The 20,532-nt window shown below is 41.7% G+C and overlaps 1 protein-coding gene across 4 annotated transcripts; it reads right to left on the minus strand.

Moving 5' to 3' along the window:
• Positions 1–1,078: 1,078 nt before the first annotated feature.
• On the minus strand, positions 1,079–20,526 carry SAXO2 (stabilizer of axonemal microtubules 2). 4 transcript variants are annotated; one of them, XM_055417903.2, is made up of 5 exons: positions 20,371–20,510; positions 18,856–19,306; positions 18,478–18,657; positions 11,604–11,806; positions 1,079–3,827 (listed from the first exon to the last, which is right to left on the minus strand). In XM_055417903.2, exons 2-5 carry the CDS (start codon positions 19,068–19,070, stop codon positions 2,884–2,886), a joined length of 1,542 nt encoding a protein of 513 aa, XP_055273878.2. In that variant the 5' UTR covers positions 19,071–19,306; positions 20,371–20,510; the 3' UTR covers positions 1,079–2,883. The 4 variants fall into 4 exon arrangements, with proteins under 4 accessions (XP_055273878.2, XP_055273879.2, XP_055273883.2 ...); XM_055417904.2 differs by lacking the exon at positions 18,856–19,306 and having other exon boundaries at positions 20,371–20,526; XM_055417908.2 differs by having other exon boundaries at positions 19,171–20,513.
• Positions 20,527–20,532: the final 6 nt, after the last annotated feature.

Here is a 20,532-nt window from a genome sequence, read left to right on the forward strand (position 1 = left end):
CTTGTGTGTACCAGTCGCTCAGTCGTGTCTGACTCTTTGCAACCCCATGGACTGTAGCCCACCTGGCTTCTCTGTCCATGGGATTTCCCAGCAAGAGTACTGGAGAGGGTTGCCGTTTCCTTCTCCAGGGGATCTTCCCGACCCAGGGATCGAACCTGCATCTCTTGTATCTCCTGCATTGGCTGCTGCTGCTAAGTCACTTCAGTCGTGTCCGACTCTGTGAGACCCTATAGACGGCAGCCCACCAGGCTCCCCCGTCCCTGGGATTCTCCGGGCAAGAACACTGGAGTGGGTTGCCATTTCCTTCTCCAATGCGTGAAAGTGAAAGTGAAGGCTGGAGGATTCTTTACCAGCTGAACCACCAGGGAAGCCCCAGAGAGGGCCTTGGGTAGTTTGTACAAAAGTCTATAAATCAGATGTTTTAAGGGGCTGGGGAATGGGGATTCCCAGCCTCTGACTGCTGAACAGCCCCCTCCATTCTTCTTGCTGCCTAGTTTTTGGTTTTTCTCTTTAATCATTTTATTGTTTTAGAACAGTTTTAGGTTCACAACAAAATTGAGTGGAAAGAACAGAGTTACCCTGTACCTCCTGCCCCCACACTTGCACAACCTCCCCACCTTTAATAGCCTGTGCCCAGAGGGTGTGGGTGTCACAATGGGCGGCTTGACCTTGACACAGCATAATCACCCAAAGTCCACGGTGCACATTAGTGTTCACTCTTGGCGTTGTTGTCCTTCCAGTTCTTATGAACGACAGAGCCTTTCTTTCTAATTCTGTGGTCTTATTTTCCACAACAAGGATATGCAGGGAGACAGGGTAGGGGTGAAACTTCCTACGCCTTTTGTCTCCACATGTCCCCCATTCTTCATCAGATTCATCCAAGTTTTGCTTAGTGGAAACTCATTCTAAGTCTGGCAGATGGTTAAATAATATTACTAGTTTCCAGTACTTTTAAAATGTTGTGTGACTGTGTGTGTGTTTGTGAATTATGTATACCTTAACCTAGAAAATTTATTAACAAATTGGTTGCAGAAATGACTTCATGAAAATTCATTCAGTGATACTTTATTAATATTACTAGATACATATAATTCAACATAGTTTCCCCTAATAAATACAAAAGTAAATAAAAACAAATTACTGCCACATAATGAAAACTACTTTAACCAAATGTTGATGGACTTATTCTCAGTTATGGATATATATTTTGAAACAATTCTAAAACTATAAGACTAAACTTTTAAGATAAAATAAATCGTATTACCCCAAAACCACCCAATAAGAATTTATTTCATGGGATTCCCCTGCAGATCCAGTGGTTGGAACACCACGCTTCCGATTCAGGGGGCACAGGTTCGGTCCCTGGTCTGGGAACTAAGATCCCACATGCGGCATGGCGTGGCTGAGGTTTGGGGAGAGAGTGTCATTCATCAGGGAATGTTCAGCATTTATATACGCAGTCTGTTCTGTCTACTTCACTTGGTGCCGCCATTCCCTCCCTCCCTCCCTTCTTGGCACTGCTCTTCACACTGGAGGGGTAGGAGGACATGACTGTGCTCATACTGAGCCTGACTCTTCTTCTGCACTGTGATTCTGGGAGCGGCAATGAGGTGCATAATTGCCTGCGGTTACCCTGAACATTTTCTTCAGAGCGGCTGGTCATACTCTGCTGCTGCTGCTGCTGCTAAGTCACTTCAGTCGTGTCCGACTCTGTGTGACCCCATAGACGGAAGCCCGCCAGGCTCCCCCGTCCCCGGGATTCTCCAGGCAAGAACACTGGAGTGGGTTGCCATTTCCTTCTCCAGGTCATACTCTAAACTTCTGCAAATGCTTTTTCCTTTTTGGAAATAGTGTCCTTCAAACCACATTATTCCCCTACCCACACTCTCCATTCTCTGTAACAACTTCTAGGGTGCTTGTGAAGCTTTAGAGGGCAAGACTCCTCTCAGAAATCATACTCCTCATCAGCTCGAAGCAGGCTAGGTTATTCTACAATCCTTGCTACAGGCCAGAAAGGGAGTATTGAGTGGGGAATTCTCCTAATATGAAAATGGAGGAACAGGTACAAAAAGAGATTAGGTGACTTACGAACAACCCCTGATTCTTGGTTAGCACTCTTACGTTGTGGATTCCAAGGCATCACGGAACCTGATGCCCAGAGCAAAGTTTCTGTGAGGTAGGCAGAGCAGACATTCTTTTACAAATGAAGACACTGAGACTCAAAGACAAGAGTCACTTGCCTAGGGTAACACAAATAGAAATTAACATCATTGGAACTGTGAACTCAGGTACTTCGATTTTCAACCCACAGAGCCTTAGATTTCGACGTTAGGGTGCCTCTTACTAACCTGAACCCTGTGAGGAGCAATGCAACCATCTTAACAGCCACCAATGAAAACCTGACTCAGGGAACACCTCATAGATGCCTTGAAGTCTAAGGAGAAAAATACTGTTGTCTTGGAAGAAGATCCATGTGTCATTTTCCATGGTGCTCTAGAAAACTCCTAAGGCACTTAATGAATGATAACACCTATGTGAATAACTATATACTTGACATAAGTATAAACACAAGTATAAATTATAATAGATTGAAACAAGTTACCGAACAGTGTGTTGGGATTAAAAATAGTTCTGATGGGAATCTACATAATTTAAGTCTCAGAAACGCATACTAAAGAACAATCTTGGTTAAAATATTAATTCGAAATGGATTTAAAAATCCTGATTTCCTCTGACAGATTTTTCTAAATTTCTTGCTTAAAAATTTTAAAAATGATTAGTTTTCACTTAAAAATTTTTTTTTGTTCTACTATAGAAAATTGATTTTGTCCTTGAGAAGCCAACATGCTGTGAGTCCGCTTCCTTTTAAACGTGATTTGAGAATTAGAAGGCTTTCACCGCGGGAGCGATCTTGCGGAAGAATTTATGACCTCGGGAATTTGTAGTTTCAAACAGGTAGCCAGGAGGGGATGGGTAGCTAGCCGGACAGGTCTCCAGTTTCTTGGGCATATACTCCAGAGAGTACGTGGTGACGTCATCAAACGGAAGCGACCTCTTCAATGGAGCGTCCGCAGGTTTGCAGCTCTCGGTGGGAATTAGTTCATGGGGCACGTAGTGAGACCTGAAAGTGCTCAGGCCATCGAATTTTCCGGATGGGCTGGGGATCTGCGGCTCCTGCTTAATGAGTCCCTGACGGCAGCTTTCCCATGCTGGGAAATCTTGCTTCGTGGTGCTCTTTCCTTGGAAAGCAAAGTTAAGATTTCTCCTACGAGAAGCAGGCCTGATGGGAAGCACACGCGTGGCCTGATGCGGGACGTAGTCGACGTGGCTGGTGCTCTGCAGCTGCATGGTGCCTGCGGGAGGGACGTACTCCAGCACTTTCTGTGCTTGCGGTTCTGGAAGTGCCCACGCTTGAAAACTGTCCCGGAACTCGGTGCTTCCTTCAAATGGAGCATCCTGGGCCACTCTGGTGTGTGCAGGTCTGCAGATCTTTGCTGTTTCACCGACGAGACCCTGAAAGTCGCATCGGTGAGTTGTGAGGTCCTCCAAGGGTTGCTCGGGTGGCTTGTAGCTGTCTTTTGGCCTTGCCAACTTGAATTCTGGTCGATGAGGCACATAATCAAGGCGATGACTTGTGTTACCGCTAAAGGGCATGGTAAAGCGTTCGACCGCGGGGCTGGGTTTACAGCTTTGCCTAGGCTTTATCTCCCGAGGGACATAGTCATCCTGAAATGTTGTTGAATTTCCAAATCTCACAGTAGGGGGATAGTAAGTTTGTTGTGGCTTGTAGAGTTCATTTTTCTGAATGTCCCAAGCTCTATAATCATCTTGAAAATTTAAAAGAGAGAGACAGCATTTTTAAATACTGAAGAACACCACCACCTTCTGAAAAAATCATGGCTGACTTCTCTCATTGCTGTCCTTGCATTTCCTTTAAGTATCTCAACACCAATTAAGTAGGAAGTTCCACTGATTTCCCCTCAGATTTATTCCTTTTTTCCTTCACTTCTACTTTCCTCTTCCTATCTCCCCACTTTAATACACACAACTTTCCACTTTCAGATTCTTCTGATTTAACATGGGAATGGAACATCTGAGCCTGACTGTAGACTGTTTTTGAAAACCGAAAAGGTTGTGTTTTGGGTGAAGACAATTTAGGAGATTAGGGTTGTGTTCCCAGGAACTGGTTGGGATTTTTGTTATAACATGCTGAAGTTAAGCATAAAAGCTAGGGATTAACATAAAACCAAGGGCCCTGCTGTGTGGGCAAGAGTGATGTGGATATTACTCCTTACTTTGGGGGGACTCCTCAAAGTAGAGAAAACTTCAGCTCCACTGTACCCCTGGAAGCCTACAGGACTCCCTGAGCAAATATACAGGGTCCAGGGTAACTTGTATTATCCCAGGAGGGGCACTGTCTTCGATTTTTCCTCCTCGGAAAATGGGCTTCATCTGGAGGTGAGGGGCCCAGACTGAATGCTCTCTAAAGTGTGAGAGACTAAGTATGGAATTTAGAAATGAACATCAGGGCTGAACCTGGGATTTTGTGTTAAATACCTTAATTATTCTTCTTGCAGCTCACCTAGACCATGGATGGAAAACTGAAGTGCTTATGTTTCAACTGAGGTTATTTAGGCTATTTCTAGATGAGAAAGGGAGAAAGCTGAGAAATACTATGGAATTGACTTCACCCCCAAATATGTATCTCTAAATACCAAAAATTAATTTATAAGAGACAGAAGATATACATGATAAAGAATTAGAGTCTAGGCTAAAGGTCATGCAGTGTTTATTGGAAAGGCAAAAGTTCAAATGCTTCTTCTGTGGATACCTCTTTTGAAGAGAAAAACTTCTCAGTCACAGGCATTTCTGCCAAAATAGCCACGTTTTTGACCAAATAATGATTACTTCCACCACCTTCAAACTACTGATGTTTGAATGAGAGTGAATAGCCTAAGAGCACGCAATCTTTTGGATAGTAGAGACCTGGTAAGAAAAGATGATCTGGGTCATGCACATTCTTGGTCTTGTGAACTTACATTTGAAAACAAATTCAGATACATGTGGGAGAAGAATGTGAAAGGTGCCATGAAGCAGAATTGGAGAGCTATGTGGGCAGAAGCCTTTGCAATAGACTCATAAGGAAACAGTGACATGATACATAGGCAGAGAAGGCTAGACCATGATACATAGGCAGAGAAGGCTAGACCTTGGAGGGCGATCAGAGATGATGTGTCCAGGGGAGTGAGGATGCTGTGAGAAAAGCCAGTTAGCTCATGGCGGTGGTGGGGTGGGCGAGGGGTAGTTCCCCCTCAAGCTTCGTCTGCACAGGATAGTTTTCCAATTCCACTTCACATGAAGCTTTACCACAAACTCGCTTTTTCTTGAGTCACCATGAAGGAATCTCTGTTGTTTGCTACAAGTATAAAATTATAGCACTATTTTTCAGTAACTAAAAGGAAACCAGAGGATGTTAATGGAAGGTCTGTGGTTCAATATAAACATACAGGGAGACCGTTGCCAAAATGTCTACAAAAAAGATGTTAATTTCATGACAGAAACTAAATAGAAAAGAATATTCTCCCTTACCAAAAAAGTTTGGTTTTCAAAAAGGAAGCAAAAATTTAGAGAGACGAGGTTTGACAGCAATGTATTAATTCCAGAGATGTGCAGAAAATTGGTTTGCCTCTTTTAAATATCCCTATGCTCATATGCCTGGAAATTTATTATTTTCCTATAATATTTATTAATAACACTCTAAGCAATACCTTTAAAACATCATGGTCTTTATTAATATCATTGGTTCTTAGTATCTTATGACACATGGAAAAAAAAATCAAACAATGCCGTCTACATCTAATAATGCATCTGGTCCTTTGGCAACTACACTACTACACTTGTTAGATAAGGGCCATTCAGTTTAGATGGGAAGTTTGCCTTCTTCTAAACAGCTTTAAGTCCATGAGGTGCTCGCATGTGTTTGCTCATCATGAACATCCAGATGCAGAGCTCCAACTCCATCCTTACACAGTGAGCTGTTCTGGGTTCCTCTGTGAGGACAAAAGTCCTCAGCGGCATATGTGGTTTCTTTCTCTTGGTAGTTGGAGCTCTGTTCTCTGTGGTGTCTTATGGCACCAAGAATGTGGGACCAATTTTCATAAAGTTAGGGGGCTCCATCCTTTCTTTCTCAATCTACATATCATCAAACTTGTCTCACAGTTTTAATCATACCTGTAAGTTGATGACTCCCAAACTTGAATCTCTACTCCAGACTTCCCTTGAAATCCAAACCAACATATTTATCTACCTCCTAGACAATCTCTTGCGGAGAAGGCAATGGCAAGCCACTCCAGTACTCTTGCCTAGAAAATCCCATGGACGGAGGAGCCTGGTGGGCTGCAGTCCATGGGGTCGCTAAGGGTCGGACACGACTGAGCGACTTCACTTTCACACATTGGAGAAGGAAATGGCAACCCACTCCAGTGTCCTTGCCTGGAGAATCCCAGGGACGGGGGAGCCTGGTGGGCTTCCGTCTATGGGGTCACACAGAGTCGGACACGACTGAAGTGACTTAGCAGCAGCAGCAGCAGACAATCTCTTGCGGAGAAGGCAATGGCAAGCCACTCCAGTACTCTTGCCTAGAAAATCCCATGGACGGAGGAGCCTGGTAGGCTGCAGTCCATGGGGTCACTACGAGTCAGACACGACTGAGCGACTTCACTTTCACTTTTCACTTTCACACATTGGAGAAGGAAATGGCAACCCACTCCAGTGTTCTTGCCTGGAGAGTCCCAGGGATAGGGGAGCCTGGTGGGCTGCCATCTATGGGGTCACACTGAGTTGGACACGACTGAAGTGACTTAGCAGCAGCAGACAATCTCTATTCAAATGTCCAAGAGGTAAATTGAAACTTAGTTTGCCCCAACTGAGTTCACCATCTTGTTCAGACTCATTTTCCCTAAATAACGCAACAATAAAACATTATTTTGAATTTGGCATCTCATGTAATGATTTCACCCAGTTAATTTTTCCTCCCTCACTCCCTTCTCTCTGTTTCAAGTCATTTTCAAATCCTGTTTATTTTACTTTCTAATTGTAAGTTCTTCCATCTGAGGCAATCATGCAATGAATAGCAACTTGATGAAATAATCAAAAATAACAAGGAAATAGAAGAAAAAATATTGTAAAATAAGGTTCCGTAGTTGTGTTTACAGCAAGATCCTTATTTCATTCTTGATATTTGTAGTTAGTGTCTTCTCTTTTTGTTTTTCTCCTTGGTCATTGTGGTCAGGGTTATTTAACTTTGTTATCTTTTAACAGAATCAGCATTTCATTTCATCTATTTTCTCTACTGTTTTTTTTTTCTCTTTACAGACTCATTGATTGCTGCTCTTCATGCTTCTCTCTGGAATCATTTTCCTTCAACCTGAAGAACTTCCTTTAATTCCTTTTGTAGTATGTATCTGCTACTAACAAATTTTCTTTTTTTTTTTTCTTCCCTAAAAACCTCTTTATTTTACATTATTTTGAAGGATATTTTCACTACATATAAAATTCTAGGATTCACTGGGTTTGAAATTCCCAATTTTTTTTTCCTTTTAACATTAAAGATGTCATTCATTGTCTTCAGGCTTCTATAGTTTCTGGTGAAGTTAAGTATATTTCTAACTTTTCTTTTGTAGATAATGTGTAGTTTTGCTCTTACTACTTCTAAGAAGTTATCTTTACTTGGTTTTCAGAAGTTTGATGACAGTTGCCAGACATGGCCTTGTGTTTATTTTGCGGTTTGATAAGCTGCTGCAGAGAAGGCAGTGGCACCCTACTCCAGTACTCTTGCCTGGAAAATCCCATGGATGGAGGAGCCTGGTAGGCTGCAGTCCTTGGGGTCGCTAAGAGTCGGACACGACTGAGCGACTTCACTTTCACTTTCATGCATTGGAGAAGGAAATGGCAACCCACTCCAGCGTTCTTGCCTGGAGAATCCCAGGGACGGGGGAGCCTGTTGGGCTAACGTCTATGGGGTCACACAGAGTTAGACACAACTGAAGTGACTCAGCAGCAAGCTGCTTGAATCTGTGGCCTGAATTCCTTCACCAATTTTGGAAATTCTTTGACCATTATCTCTTCAAATACTTCCTGATTCTTCATAGGTCTTATAAGGTTTTATTATATGCTGGATGTTATGCATAAGAAAATCACAGAAACTAAAATCAGTGTTACTTTCAACAGAAGACAGCTTGCTCTTCCCTCTGTTGGGCAGATAGGATGTGGGGCAGACCACCTTGATCCAATCAGGAACTGAGCAAGACTGGCGTTCAATGACATCTTTAATTAGACAAAGTCTTCCTCTAATTACAGATTTCTTCGGACAAGACCTGTGATGTGTTTGTAGCTTTGCCTTCATTCTAGTGGGGCTTTGTCTTCCAAGCACCTGTTCCCAAGAGAGGCTGTGGGACATTTCTGTGAGCTCTTTCTAGCCCAGTCTTCTAGTCCACCATGCCCCCTCAACACTTAGCAAACACCCCACAAGGAAAACCAGCCCTGCATCTGAGGTACTTATAGATTCTAATCTATCATACCTACCTATGTGTGAGGTTCTCCACTGATTTTCTTTCCCCCTAGAAGAGTCCCCTGCTTATGCCACCCCAATCTTCAGCCTCACCTAGACTTGACAGATGCTTCCAGAGGACTGAACAGTTGGCCACCTCAGCTCATCTAGGAAGGGCTCCTCCATCTCTGTAAATTTAGTTCTTTGCTTCTATTTAAAAATTTTTTTTTTTAATTTATGTTATGTTTTTAGCTGTTTCAGTGGAGGTTATGGCTTTCTGCCATCTACTATATCCTATCTGGTAGCAGAACTCAAAAAATTTTAGTGGCTACTAGAAAAATGTTAAGCTCCTCAGTCTGACATCCAAGACATCACAATCTTAACCTACATTTTTGGAATTAGACACCAATCACTCAGATCCTGAAATTCTCTGGTCCACACCATGTTCACTGAATACCCTTTTATTTTTCTGGCTTTATGACTTTTTGCTCATCTCACCCTAGCTTTTAGGACGTCCCTCCTCTTTCCATACATCAATACTTGCTAGTCTCTGATGCATTCTCAGACTAGCCTACAGTGAACAAGATGTTCAGTCTAAATTTTTGAAGCACTAATTGTTTCATAAATCTTCTAGTGAATCATTCCCCTCTCCTTGTGATATTTATTTCTTGTATAACTATTTAATTTTTCATGCTGTATTGCTCTTTTCTTTCCTCAACTGTAAAGTTTCTAAATGTCAACAACCCTGCTCCATTCAGATCTCTATTCCTTGTGTGCCTGGCACACAGAAGAGTAATCCCTAAAAAGTATTTATCAAATCAAATACTGATCTATTTTCTTTATGTACACTTTACTCTGAGTAAGTTTCTAAACCAAGGCTGCTTGGGAAAGACATATGAAGAGTCACCAGTTCCATAGAGCCACATCTCCAGAATCTAGATGACGCCCTTCTCACCATCTTGTAGTTTTTTGTTTTTAATCATATCCCATTTCCATCTGCCCTCTCTTCTCTGTTAGGTTATAGCAAGAGGCTCTTCCCATTGTGATTCCTCTTCAGCTACAGATCTGTCCTTATGGAGGGATCTACAGAGCCCGTAGTGTGGTCATCACACAGGATGGTAACATGTCCCCTTGGCCCATAGGTTTTCTTGTCTCATGCCCCCAAACCGGAAATACAAGGATAACTCTTCCTCACTAGGAAAGATCAGGAGAGAGGAGGCCAGAAGGAACCCAGGAATCCTCAACATTGGGTTATGGGAGTAGAAGTACATGAACCTATAGGAAGCCCAGGTAATGAAAAGCTAGAACTAGTACTGGATGTGTGAATGTGTGTGCACGTGTGTGTATGCTACGTGTAAATAGTCAAGGCATCAAGGATTATCAGTATTATTGTATTTTAAGTGAACTTTACGGAGAAAAAAAGAAGAAAATCGTACTATGGTTGTTTAAAAGACCCAGTACAAGCATTTCACCAGTTTTATGTCAAATTACTATGTAATACATTATCTCATATGCATACCAATTAATATATATCTTAGCAATTACTATATGCTATATTAGATTATAAAAATGTATTTGTTCACTGTATGTGAAAATCTTTGTGAAAGTTGCTCAGTCCTGTCCGACTTTTTGTGACCCTATACAGTCCATGGAATTCTCTAGGCCAGAATACTGGAGTGAGTAGCCTTTCCCTTCTCCAGCAGATCTTCCTGACCCAGGAATCAAACTGGGGTCTCCTGCATTGCAGGAGGATTCTTTACCAACTGAGCTATCAGGGAAGCCCTGATAGATTCACTCTATGTGTTGCCTTAAAAATTTGTTCCTTGTATGGTGTCTTATATGCTCACAGCTTAAAAAACAGAACAAAGAACATTGTTCCTGATCTCCCTACTGAGCTGACTTATAGATCATACTATACTAATTCCATATACTGTGTTGTTTAGTCATTCAGTCTTAAAAAGAGTGACTCTTTTGTGACCCCATGGACTGTAGCCCACCAGGCTCCTATATCCATGGGATTTCCCAGGCAAGGATACTGGAGTGGGTTTCCATTTCCTTTTCCAGGGAACATACACTTTACTTACCCATTAAACTGCTAAGAGTGATGTTTAAAGAATAAGTGTGTTTTCAGTTATTATCTCTTTAAAATATAAATCAATACTGTTATTGTGGATGGCATCACTTTTATAAAAAGGTTTCATATTAGGACATAGCCATTCAGTTATATCACATATGAGTGAAAAGGCTGTAAGCCTAAATATGCAATTACATTATTAACAAAAAATATAGAAATAGTATGAACTAACCAGATAGCCTATTGTTGGAAATAAAGAACTGCCCAAAGCAACAGTGTTGTAAGACCAGATTGATTTTTGGAAAGAAACTGGTCACACATCATCCAGCCCCTTCCTCCCTGCAGTTGGTTGCCAGCAGGCAGAAGGTATTCCATGTTGGAAGGCCTAGAGGAGCAGGTGGCCTGTGTGAGGATCCAACATTGTCTCACTGGGTGAACATGCCTGTTTTATTCTGAAGTTCAGTAGCAGGGACCATCTGCTAACAGAGGTAAGCGTCATCCTCTATCCCAGCCTTTATCAGTATAAAAGGCAATATTTTGGTTCTCTCCCTGCTAACTCTTTTGGTTGATTCAGAACTTGAATGGTGAAGAGGGTTGCTATTTATTTGACTTTATCAAAGGCTGCAGTATACTCAGTAGTTCATACTGGGAGGAAAGGAGCAGTGCCAACTCAAAATGGCATAATGTGACAAATAGGACATAATGCTTGTTCAGTAGTATCCTTTGTTTTCATGGTTTGAGATAGAGAAAACTTAGTGGCTGAATTTGGACAGGAACCCTGGTCTCTTAACTCTCAACGAAGCAAATGGTCTTTTTCCCTCATTATACAATATTATTTTGACAAAAGAGAAAGAAGTTTTCTCCTAAGCCTTGGAGACTTAAGTTTGGCAATCTGCCAGGATTGCAATTGGATGTTGGATGTCAAAGCTGAAGGTTAAGTTTTTGTTTTTTGGCGCTTTAATTTTGGAAATGGCAAGTTACCTTTATAGGTTGGGACAGTGTCCAGCTTTCCTTTTTTAACTTGTTGTCTCTCCAGAGGCCGAACTATCACCACAGGATGCACTTTGTAAGAATTAAAATCCCGTTTATAGGTGGTGCCAAGATCAATTACCCCCTGTTTTGGTTTATATTCTTCTGGTGCATGACGAGGCTGTTTGACTATTTCATAAGGACGATAATCCGACCTGAAATATATAAGTTTGAAACATAGCCTCACAGGTTCTTTTGTTTTTAACTCTCTCAATTCAGTATTAAAGTTTTCAAGACTTTCACTGGAAAAGTCTAGAAGATATTAAAATGGTGATGGTTGGTAAACTACTTGAAAGAGATTATTGAATTCCTTTATGCCCTACCCAGTGACTAAATATCTTAAGGAAAAAAATATATATATATATTTTTAAATCCCAGTTTTCCAAACATCTTTACAATGGATCATTGGTTAATTGGATCTTACAGAAATAAAATCTTCCAAGAATTGAATTTTTGGTCTAATCTGGAAGGAAATCACAGGTTAAAGGTTTAAATGAATCTGAAAAAATTTTAACTATATCCCCTGGGTCCACTTTGTCAAAACCCTTATTCATCTTATTAAAGACTCTAATGAACTGTTTGGGTGTGCTGTCTTTTTGTTGAGCCATGCTGTCTTCCTGCTCATCATTAAATAATCAGTTAAAGGAGTCACGTACATCTGACTCTGGCCTTTAGACATCAATCATATTCATAGCATGGACGTAAGTCTTACTCATCTTCTGATCCCCCAGCAGCTCTTGCCAGGGATGGGGGTCATAGGGTACCCCGGCCACCCTGGGCATTTGATAAACATTATGTTATTGCAGACACTGAGGCTGTCTGCTGAATTGGAGAAGACCACAGCCTTGGACTGATCAGACCACCTGGGCCCAAATCCTGGCTCTGTCATTCACTAAATGTATTATATTGGATAACTTCACCTGTCTGTTCCAGTTTCCTTATATATAAAATAGAACCATAATGTCATCTACCTCATACAGGGTTGTTTTAAGGACTGACACATATATGCATGTACAGCATACACATGACTGTTTTGTACACATAAAGAATGATTATTTTGATTACTACTACTATTACTAAAAGTCTTCCAAATGGCTTTCTTTTCTTTGGCACTGACTTTCTATTGGCATTTCTTTTCTATTGGCTATGGTCACTTATTTTATGATTTATTCAGACCATTTTTTTTTTACTAATCAGTATTTTCTGTATGTGGTCATAACCTCCCAAAAACAAAACTCACTGAATCCCTTCTCTGTTCACAATGTGACTTCTTAGACTTGTTAACTCACCCCTGTCAATCCACTTCAACCTGGTTTCTCAGCAGTTGCGGCGTCCACAGTGGCTTCTATATGGTGAAATGCATCACTCTTAGTCCTCATCTTACCAGACCTCTCCAGTAGTAGCTTTCATTACCGACCACTCTATTTCTGGACATCTCTTTCTCCCTGTCTTCCTCATGATTTCTTCTCAGTCTCCTATGTCGCTTCACCCTCCTAGACTCAGTCATGAAGTGCTAGAGTTCCTCAGCACTTGGGTCTGCACACTCTCCTCTGCTCATCCCGTGTTCCCTCCTGAGCACAGCTCCTCCACCCCCACAGCTGCCATCACTAACTAGATGGAAATGCCTCTCAAACTTACATCTCTGCTTAGACCACTTCTCTTAGATCTAGACCAGTTTTCACAAGGCCTCTCAGGTAGTCAATGGCACCTCAAAACATACTATAAAAAAAAAAAAAAAGTACTATACCCCTAATCAAAATATTTCTCCCCAACAAATCTGGCCCGTTTCGCTTGTTCCTTCTTAGTGAATGGCACCACCACTTCTTCAGCTGCACAGTCGGGAACCTAGACTGACCCTTCATGCCTCCCGGGACTGAACCCATTTTCTTGTATGTCTCCTGCAATGGCAGGCAGGTTCCTTTATCACTGGCGCCACCTGGGAAGCCACTTTAAGCCTCACCTCCCTCTTAAATTTAGTTTATCACCACCTCCTCTCAGCTTTTTATCCTAAATCTCTCTTAAATCTAACTGCTTTTCTCTGTCTAATCCACAACCCTGATATTCTAAGCTTTTGTAATAGCTCATCCACGTCAGTTCAGTAGCTTCCTAAACTCACTCACTAGTTCTCTCTCTTTTCATACCCCCTTCAACACACACACCAAAAAGAAACCCTCAGTGGCTTCTTACTGCTCTAAGGATACAGAAGAAACTGAGGATGGCCCCTTCCACTAGCTTCAACTCACCTTGTGCTTCTCTGCCCCTGCTGGTCTTCTGCTTCCTGCTTCATGCTGCTCTCTGCCTGGAAAGCTTTCTTACATTCTTAATCCAGTTAAGTGCTTTACAGCCTTCAGATTTTAGATCATTCTTCTCATTTCCCTGATAAAGTCAAGCCTCTTATTCTGGCTCTCAAGTTACCTGGTGCCTACCCTTCCTAGATTTGATCACTGTTGGAATTTTATACTCATTCTGAATGATGTTTTTGATTGCCACCTCCACTAGACTGCAGTGTCTGTAAGCACAGAGATCAGGACTGTTTCCACTCATCACTGTATCCCAGGCACCAAGCATAGCGCCTGACACTTAACAAAGGCTTGAGAAATACTATTTAGAAAATGAACAATAGTAGACATCACATACCTCTGCTTCTCAAGATATCTGAATTGTTCTTTTCTCTTCCCAAATACCAGCTAGAAAAGAACAGGCTAAATTGCAATCAGGAAGTGGAAGAATCAGGGAGAGGACAGAGAAAGCTTAGAAGTCTTAATTTCTCTAGTTAGATTAGTTACATGTTAGAAAGTGTACCTCCAAACCCAAAGCAACTTTCTATGGAGATGTAGTGAAGGGTAAATGCACTCTTACTCATCTGATATATCCTAAAACACTGGACATGTCTGGACTCAGACCTTCAGGGCAGCCTTCCTGCCAACTCTGGCAGTCCTTGGTTGTGCTACAACTGTAATCCTCTAAAGGACCAAAAGTCCTGTACAAGTCCAGACATCTGCTCTTTACTGTCTCTTCCTACAGTACAGGAAAGTATAGAACAGAATGACACGTTATTTTTAATTGTACAGATGAATCAGCTGCTATCTGCTGCCTAGTCAACATCGTCAACATGAGGGAGTCAAGCAAGAGTTCCAAATCCCTTGAATGTGGTCCTTGGAAATACTTCTGTTCTTAGTTGCTAACTTGTGCCCAACTTTTATGAGACCCATGGACTACGGCCCGTCAGGCTCCTCTGTCCATGGGATTTCCCAGGCAAGAATACTGGAGTGGGTTGCCATTTCCTTCTCCAGGGGGATCTTCCCGATTGAACCCGAGTCTCCTGCAGGCGGATTCTTTACCATCTGAGCCACGATACTGCTAATTCCCTAGTCAAAATATAAAGAAAAGATTTAGTGTTTTACTAAGTGTAAAGATGATTTAAGAAATGGAAGATTTCGTTTTGTTGATATATCTGAATCTTTATTTAGTTTTATTTTTACTATTAAGGCTACTTGAACAAGGCAATGGAGAAAACCCAGAATTGAAAAGCAATTGACTTTCTTAAAGAAACATTTGGCAGGTTAAATTTTCTTCATTTTTTAGAGTTGGTTAAATGCAAACTCTTTATTCAACAAATATGAATATTGTGAACTTTATTTCAGATCTCCATTATGGATCACTAAGGCATCAAGGAAGAAAGGAGTAGAGGTGGAGAAAAAAAGAGCAACCTTTCCCCTTGCTGTGTCTCAATCAGCTGCTTAGCTTCTTCATCTCATTTACTACGATCTGGGATTATCTTGTTTGTCTGATTTTTGTTTGGGGACCATTTATAGTCATAAGACTATAAACAGTGGTGGGAAAGCCCTTCTTTCCATTCCACATCAGACCTAGTGGACAGTCCAGGACCTGGTCACTGCATTGAGTCTGTAGCAAGAGAATCACCAGTGATGCTAGTTAAAAATGCATATTCCCGGAATCCACTCCATTAGCTACTGACTGTTTTAGGTGGTAGTCTGGAACCTATAACTGTAAACTTTCTTGATGATTCCAAATCACACAAAAGTCTGAGGACTATGGAAGATCTTCACATTTCTGGAAGAGCCACACACCTACAGAAAGAACCATAAGAGTTGCCTGAAATGTTAAAGGTATAAGTATTGGACTAAAAGTTTGAAGGTCTCCACCTCTGCTATGTAAGTAAAATGATCTTTCTTTGAAAATGAAAATGGATAATACTAAAAGTTAACATTGTTCTAGAGCATTTTAAAAACCCTAAATAATAGAAATCTGATGTACGAGTTCCTTGAAAGCAAGAACCTATGTTTATTGATATTTTTTAACGCCTTAGATTGTGCCTTGAATATAGCGTGCACATCAACAGAATAAAGAAAAGAACTGAATTAACAAAGATACAAAGAGATCAGAAGTGCTGAGCCAAGTGAAAAGTTGAGGCTTAAAAGAACTTTTCTGTCTTTCACACTGAGTAAATATTGAGCACCTACTATGAGCTGCTGCTGCTGCTAGTGTAATAGGTTTCGGGAAATAGAATGCTGAGATAAGAAGACACAGTTGCTGCTTAACGATAAATAACAGGCAGATACTTTGAGAACTTATATAGGGGACTTTTACCACACCAAAAACTGGGTGTCAGAGAAGGCTTTTCAGATTAATAATTGAGTTGAGATCCATAGGTTGAACCAACGTAAAACTAGGGTAAGATGCAGGAAGAATTTCAGGCAGGTAAAATAGTATCTTGGAAGGCTATGTGACAAGGGAAACTTAGTACATTCAAGAAATGAAAAATGTCCTATTAAATGTAACCAAAAGAGTGCAAAGGGCATTACAGTGAAAATAAATCAGAGAAGAAAGTGGGGACCAAGCAATGAAGGGATTTGATTGTATATTAAATATAATGGGAAAATACAAGAGCAGTTTTAGCAGGGAGGTGATAGGATTGGATCTGCATTTTAAAAAGGTCATCTTGCTCAACATCACTAATTATTGGAGAAACTCAAATCAAAACTACAACGAGGTACCACTTCACATTAGTCAGAATGGTGATCATTAAAAAGTCTGTAAATAACAAATGCTGGAGAGGATGTGGAGAAAAGGGAACTCTCTTCTACTGTTAGTAGGAATGTAAGTTGGTACAGCCACTATAGAAAATAGTATGGAGGTTCCTCAAAAAACTAAAAATAGATCTACCATATTATTCAGCAGTCCCACTCCCAGGCATATATCCAACAAAACTATAATTCAAAAAGATATATGCACCATCCCTATGTTCACAGCAGCACTATTCACAATAGCCAAGATATGGAAACAAATGTCCTGTGGCAGATGAATGGATAAAGAAGATGCGGTACATATATATACAATGGAATGCTGCTCAGCCATAAAAAGGAATGAAATAAAGTCATTTGCAGCAATACGAGTGCAACTAAAGACTATCATAAGTGAAGTAAGTCAGAAAGAAAAAGACAAGTACCATATAACCTGTATGTGGAATCTAAAATATGGCAAAAATGAACCTATCTATAAAACAAAAACAGACTCACAGACATAGAGTACAGACTGGTGGTGGCCAAGGGCGTGGGGGAGGGAAAAACTGAGAGTTTCGGATTAGCAGATTGTAATCAGATGGAAAAACAGTGGAAACAGTGTCAGACTTTATTTTTTTGGGCTCCAAAATCACTGCAGATGCTGATTGCAGTCATGAAATTAAAAGACGCTTGCTCCTTGGAAGGAAAGTTATGACTAACCTTGATAATATATTAAAAAGCAGAGACATTACTTTGCCAACCAAGGTCCGTCTAGTCAAGGCAATGGTTTTTCCCGTGGTCATGTATGGATGTGAGAGTTGGACTGTGAAGAAGGCTGATCGCCGAAGAATCGACGCTTTTGAACTGTGGTGTTGGAGAAGACTCTTGAGAGTCCCTTATACTGCAAGGAGATCCAACCAATCCATTCTAAAGGAGATCAATCAATGTTCATTGGAGGGACTGATGCTAAAGCTGAAACTGCAATACTTTGGCCACCTCATGCGACGAGTTGACTCACTGGAAAAGACTCTGATGCTGGGAAAGGTTGGGGGCGGGAGGAGAAGGGGACGACAGAGAATGAGATGGCTGGATGGCATCACCGACTCTGTGGACATGAGTTTGAGTGTACTCCGGGAGTTGGTGATGGACAGGGAGGCCTGGCGTGCTGTGATTCATGGGGTCGCGGAGAGTCGGGCACAACTGAGCGACTGAACTGAACTGAACTGAACTGAATCTATTGGATGGATAAACAACAAGGTCCTGCTGTATAGACAGGGACTATATTCAATATCCTGTGATGAAAAGAATGTTAAAAAAGCAATGTCTGTAAGTGTATAACCAAGTCACTTTGCTGTACAGCAAAGATTGGGACAACATTGTAAATCAACTATACTTGAGTGAAAAATAAAATTAAAAAAAGAAAGAGGTCATCTTGGTCACCTAAAGTTAGAAAACAGATCAGAGATGCAAAAGCTGGAGTAGATACAAACATAACCTTTAGGAAGTTATTGCATTCTGGTCACACTGGAAAGCAGAAAAAAAAAGATTTTAGGAGGTTAAAAAGAAATCAACAGAACTTTTTATATTTCCCTTTTACATTCTCATTTTTGTCATTCTAGCTTAGTTCTCATCTTTCTGTTTTTCTCAAGTTGTGACTCAACCAGTTTCTTGCTTTTTAGATTGGTTCAACTTAAATCAACTAAATAGTTTTAAGAGTTAAACTAAATGGTTTAAAGAAAACTTTATTAAAACCAAGAGAGTGGTGAAAAACTAAGTAAAGCAAATTGTTTCTTGATATTTACTTAAATGTTGTTATTCCTTCCATCTTGCCACGATATGCTCGAAATTCTTCCTTGGGTTTCATACTCTGAGGTGGAAGAACACTGCCGTATGTAGGATATTTTTCCAAATATTCAGTTGTGGCACAAGACCCGCCAGAATTTTCATAAATCCTTGTGGTTTCATGTGGGCAATGATGTCGCCTATGCAAACATAAAAAACTCATCACAATTGAACTCACATGAGCAATTGCATGTGCACACTGCAGAGGAAAATATGACGGATGGCAGTTTTGACTGATAAAGTGAAAGAAATAGACATTTGGAAATTTTTAGTTACATAGTAGGAAAAAAGATTAAAATAGCAAGATGAAAAAGTAACAGACACTGGTCAAAATTTACCAAAGGGGTCCAACAATCTTGATCCTGATAGACAGAGGCAAAGGGGCCCAACAATCTTGATCCTGATAGACAGAGGCAGTGTATTGAAACATCAATGAGATTGTTCTCTTAGAAGAGCAGGGATTTTTGCCCCACTCTATCACAGTTGCAGGTGGTGGCCAGATCTCAAGAGTTGATGAGGTGAATCCTTCAATAGTGGCTCCCGGCTTTGCCATGATTCTTGTACCTCAAACATACACTTGAAAGTAGGGGTGGCACCACTGCTGAGGGGATTCTTAGAACTTCAGCAAGAGACATGTCAGTGGGAAGCATTACCAATGTTTAAAGCCCAGAGAAGATTCCTCTTGCTTTGGCAATGCCTCAGTTCCCTGGATCGTTTAACTGCCTGAAGAAAAGGGATCCTCCAACATCATGAAGACTGAAAATTCCTGACAGCTGGATGTGAAAGGAACTTGGGTTGAATAGAAATGAAAGATTAGAAATAATAATTAATTTTCGTGCACATCAGGGTTTTCAAATATGAATCAAATCCTCAAATGTCGATTTATCTTTTAATCCACACTGGATTATTAATTATAAACATTTACCATGAAACTAAGGGGAAAACCGCTTTCATCAACATTCTAAGTGTCTTTCCTTTGGAGGAGATTACAATACAGGGCTGACATATTCATAATATTCACTGAGCAAATAGTGATCTAATCCCTGGGTCAACAGGGAAGTTGAGGAAGGAGAAGACCATTTCTTAGGTAATGGGAGGTTGTCAGGCAGGACTCACTGACCAATTCTAGGTTTCAGGAAGTCAGATTCCAAAGGAGCGCAGGCTGGATGGGCTTGGGAAAGAAAATATAGGTCAGGCAGGGGTGGGGAAAAAAGCAAGGGATAAAAGAAAGCGTAACATGGGTCGAAAACTCATCGACTTGCACACCGTTCTATTCTTCTGTTTCCTTTTATTAATTTTTAAAGTAGTGTGGGGCATACACGCTCCCAGTCGAATCAGATCTCCCCCACTTAGCAGCCTGACCTCCGGCCGCTGCTGCACAGGCATATAAATCCCTCCGCTGGATGGCATTGGAGTTTGCGCCCCTGGATAGGAGCCCACAAATGCGTGCGTGCGTGCAAAATCGTTTCAATCGTGTTTGCGACCCTATGGACTGCAGCCCGCCAGGCTCCTCTGTCCATGGGATTCTCCAGGCAAGAATACTGGAGTAGGTTGCTGTGCCCTCCTTCACAAACTAGGGATGGAACCTCGTTTCCTGGGTCTCCTGCATTGGCAGGCGGGTTCTTTATCACTAGCGCCACCTGGAAAGTGCCAGGAACCCACAAAGCAGAACTGCTTAACCCGAGATAGCTGGCGGGGTGCGCGGCCAGCATTCGGGGACGAGGGAATAAGTGGGGACGTCGCTGCGCCCGGGTCCCCGCATCTCCGCGAGGCGGCCACTGTGAGGGCTTCGTCCCCCCCGCGGCCCTAGCTCACTTCCGAGCCCGGCCGCCGCAACGCCGGACGTTCCTTACCCGCAAGTACAAATCTGACACAGACACCAGGTCCTCATGCTCCCGGCTCCTCCGCTCCTACAAACTCGCAGCTTCCACCGCGCCCTCCGTAGTCAAGGCAACCGCGGGAGCCCAGGAGACGGACGCGGCGCCGGCTTCCGGCGGCGACAGAGACGCGCGCGG

This window comes from Moschus berezovskii, chromosome 21, assembly GCF_049115385.1.
Source record: "Moschus berezovskii isolate FMDL1 chromosome 21, NW_MosBer_1.0, whole genome shotgun sequence".
In the NCBI taxonomy this organism is placed as follows: Eukaryota; Metazoa; Chordata; class Mammalia; order Artiodactyla; family Moschidae; genus Moschus; species Moschus berezovskii.

Bases quoted from the DNA above. Each gene is read 5' to 3' on its own strand.
- SAXO2 (XM_088829598.1), bottom strand. From the start codon at position 19,070: ATGGCAAAGCCGGGAGCCACTATTGAAGGATTCACCTCATCAACTCTT. The intron at 18,658-18,855 runs GTAAATTTTGAC...ATGTTTGCATAG, and splicing joins AAGATTGTTGGACCCCTTTG to GCGACATCATTGCCCACATG. The intron at 3,828-11,603 runs GTAACTTGCCAT...TAAATTTTCAAG, and splicing joins CACTGTCCCAACCTATAAAG to ATGATTATAGAGCTTGGGAC.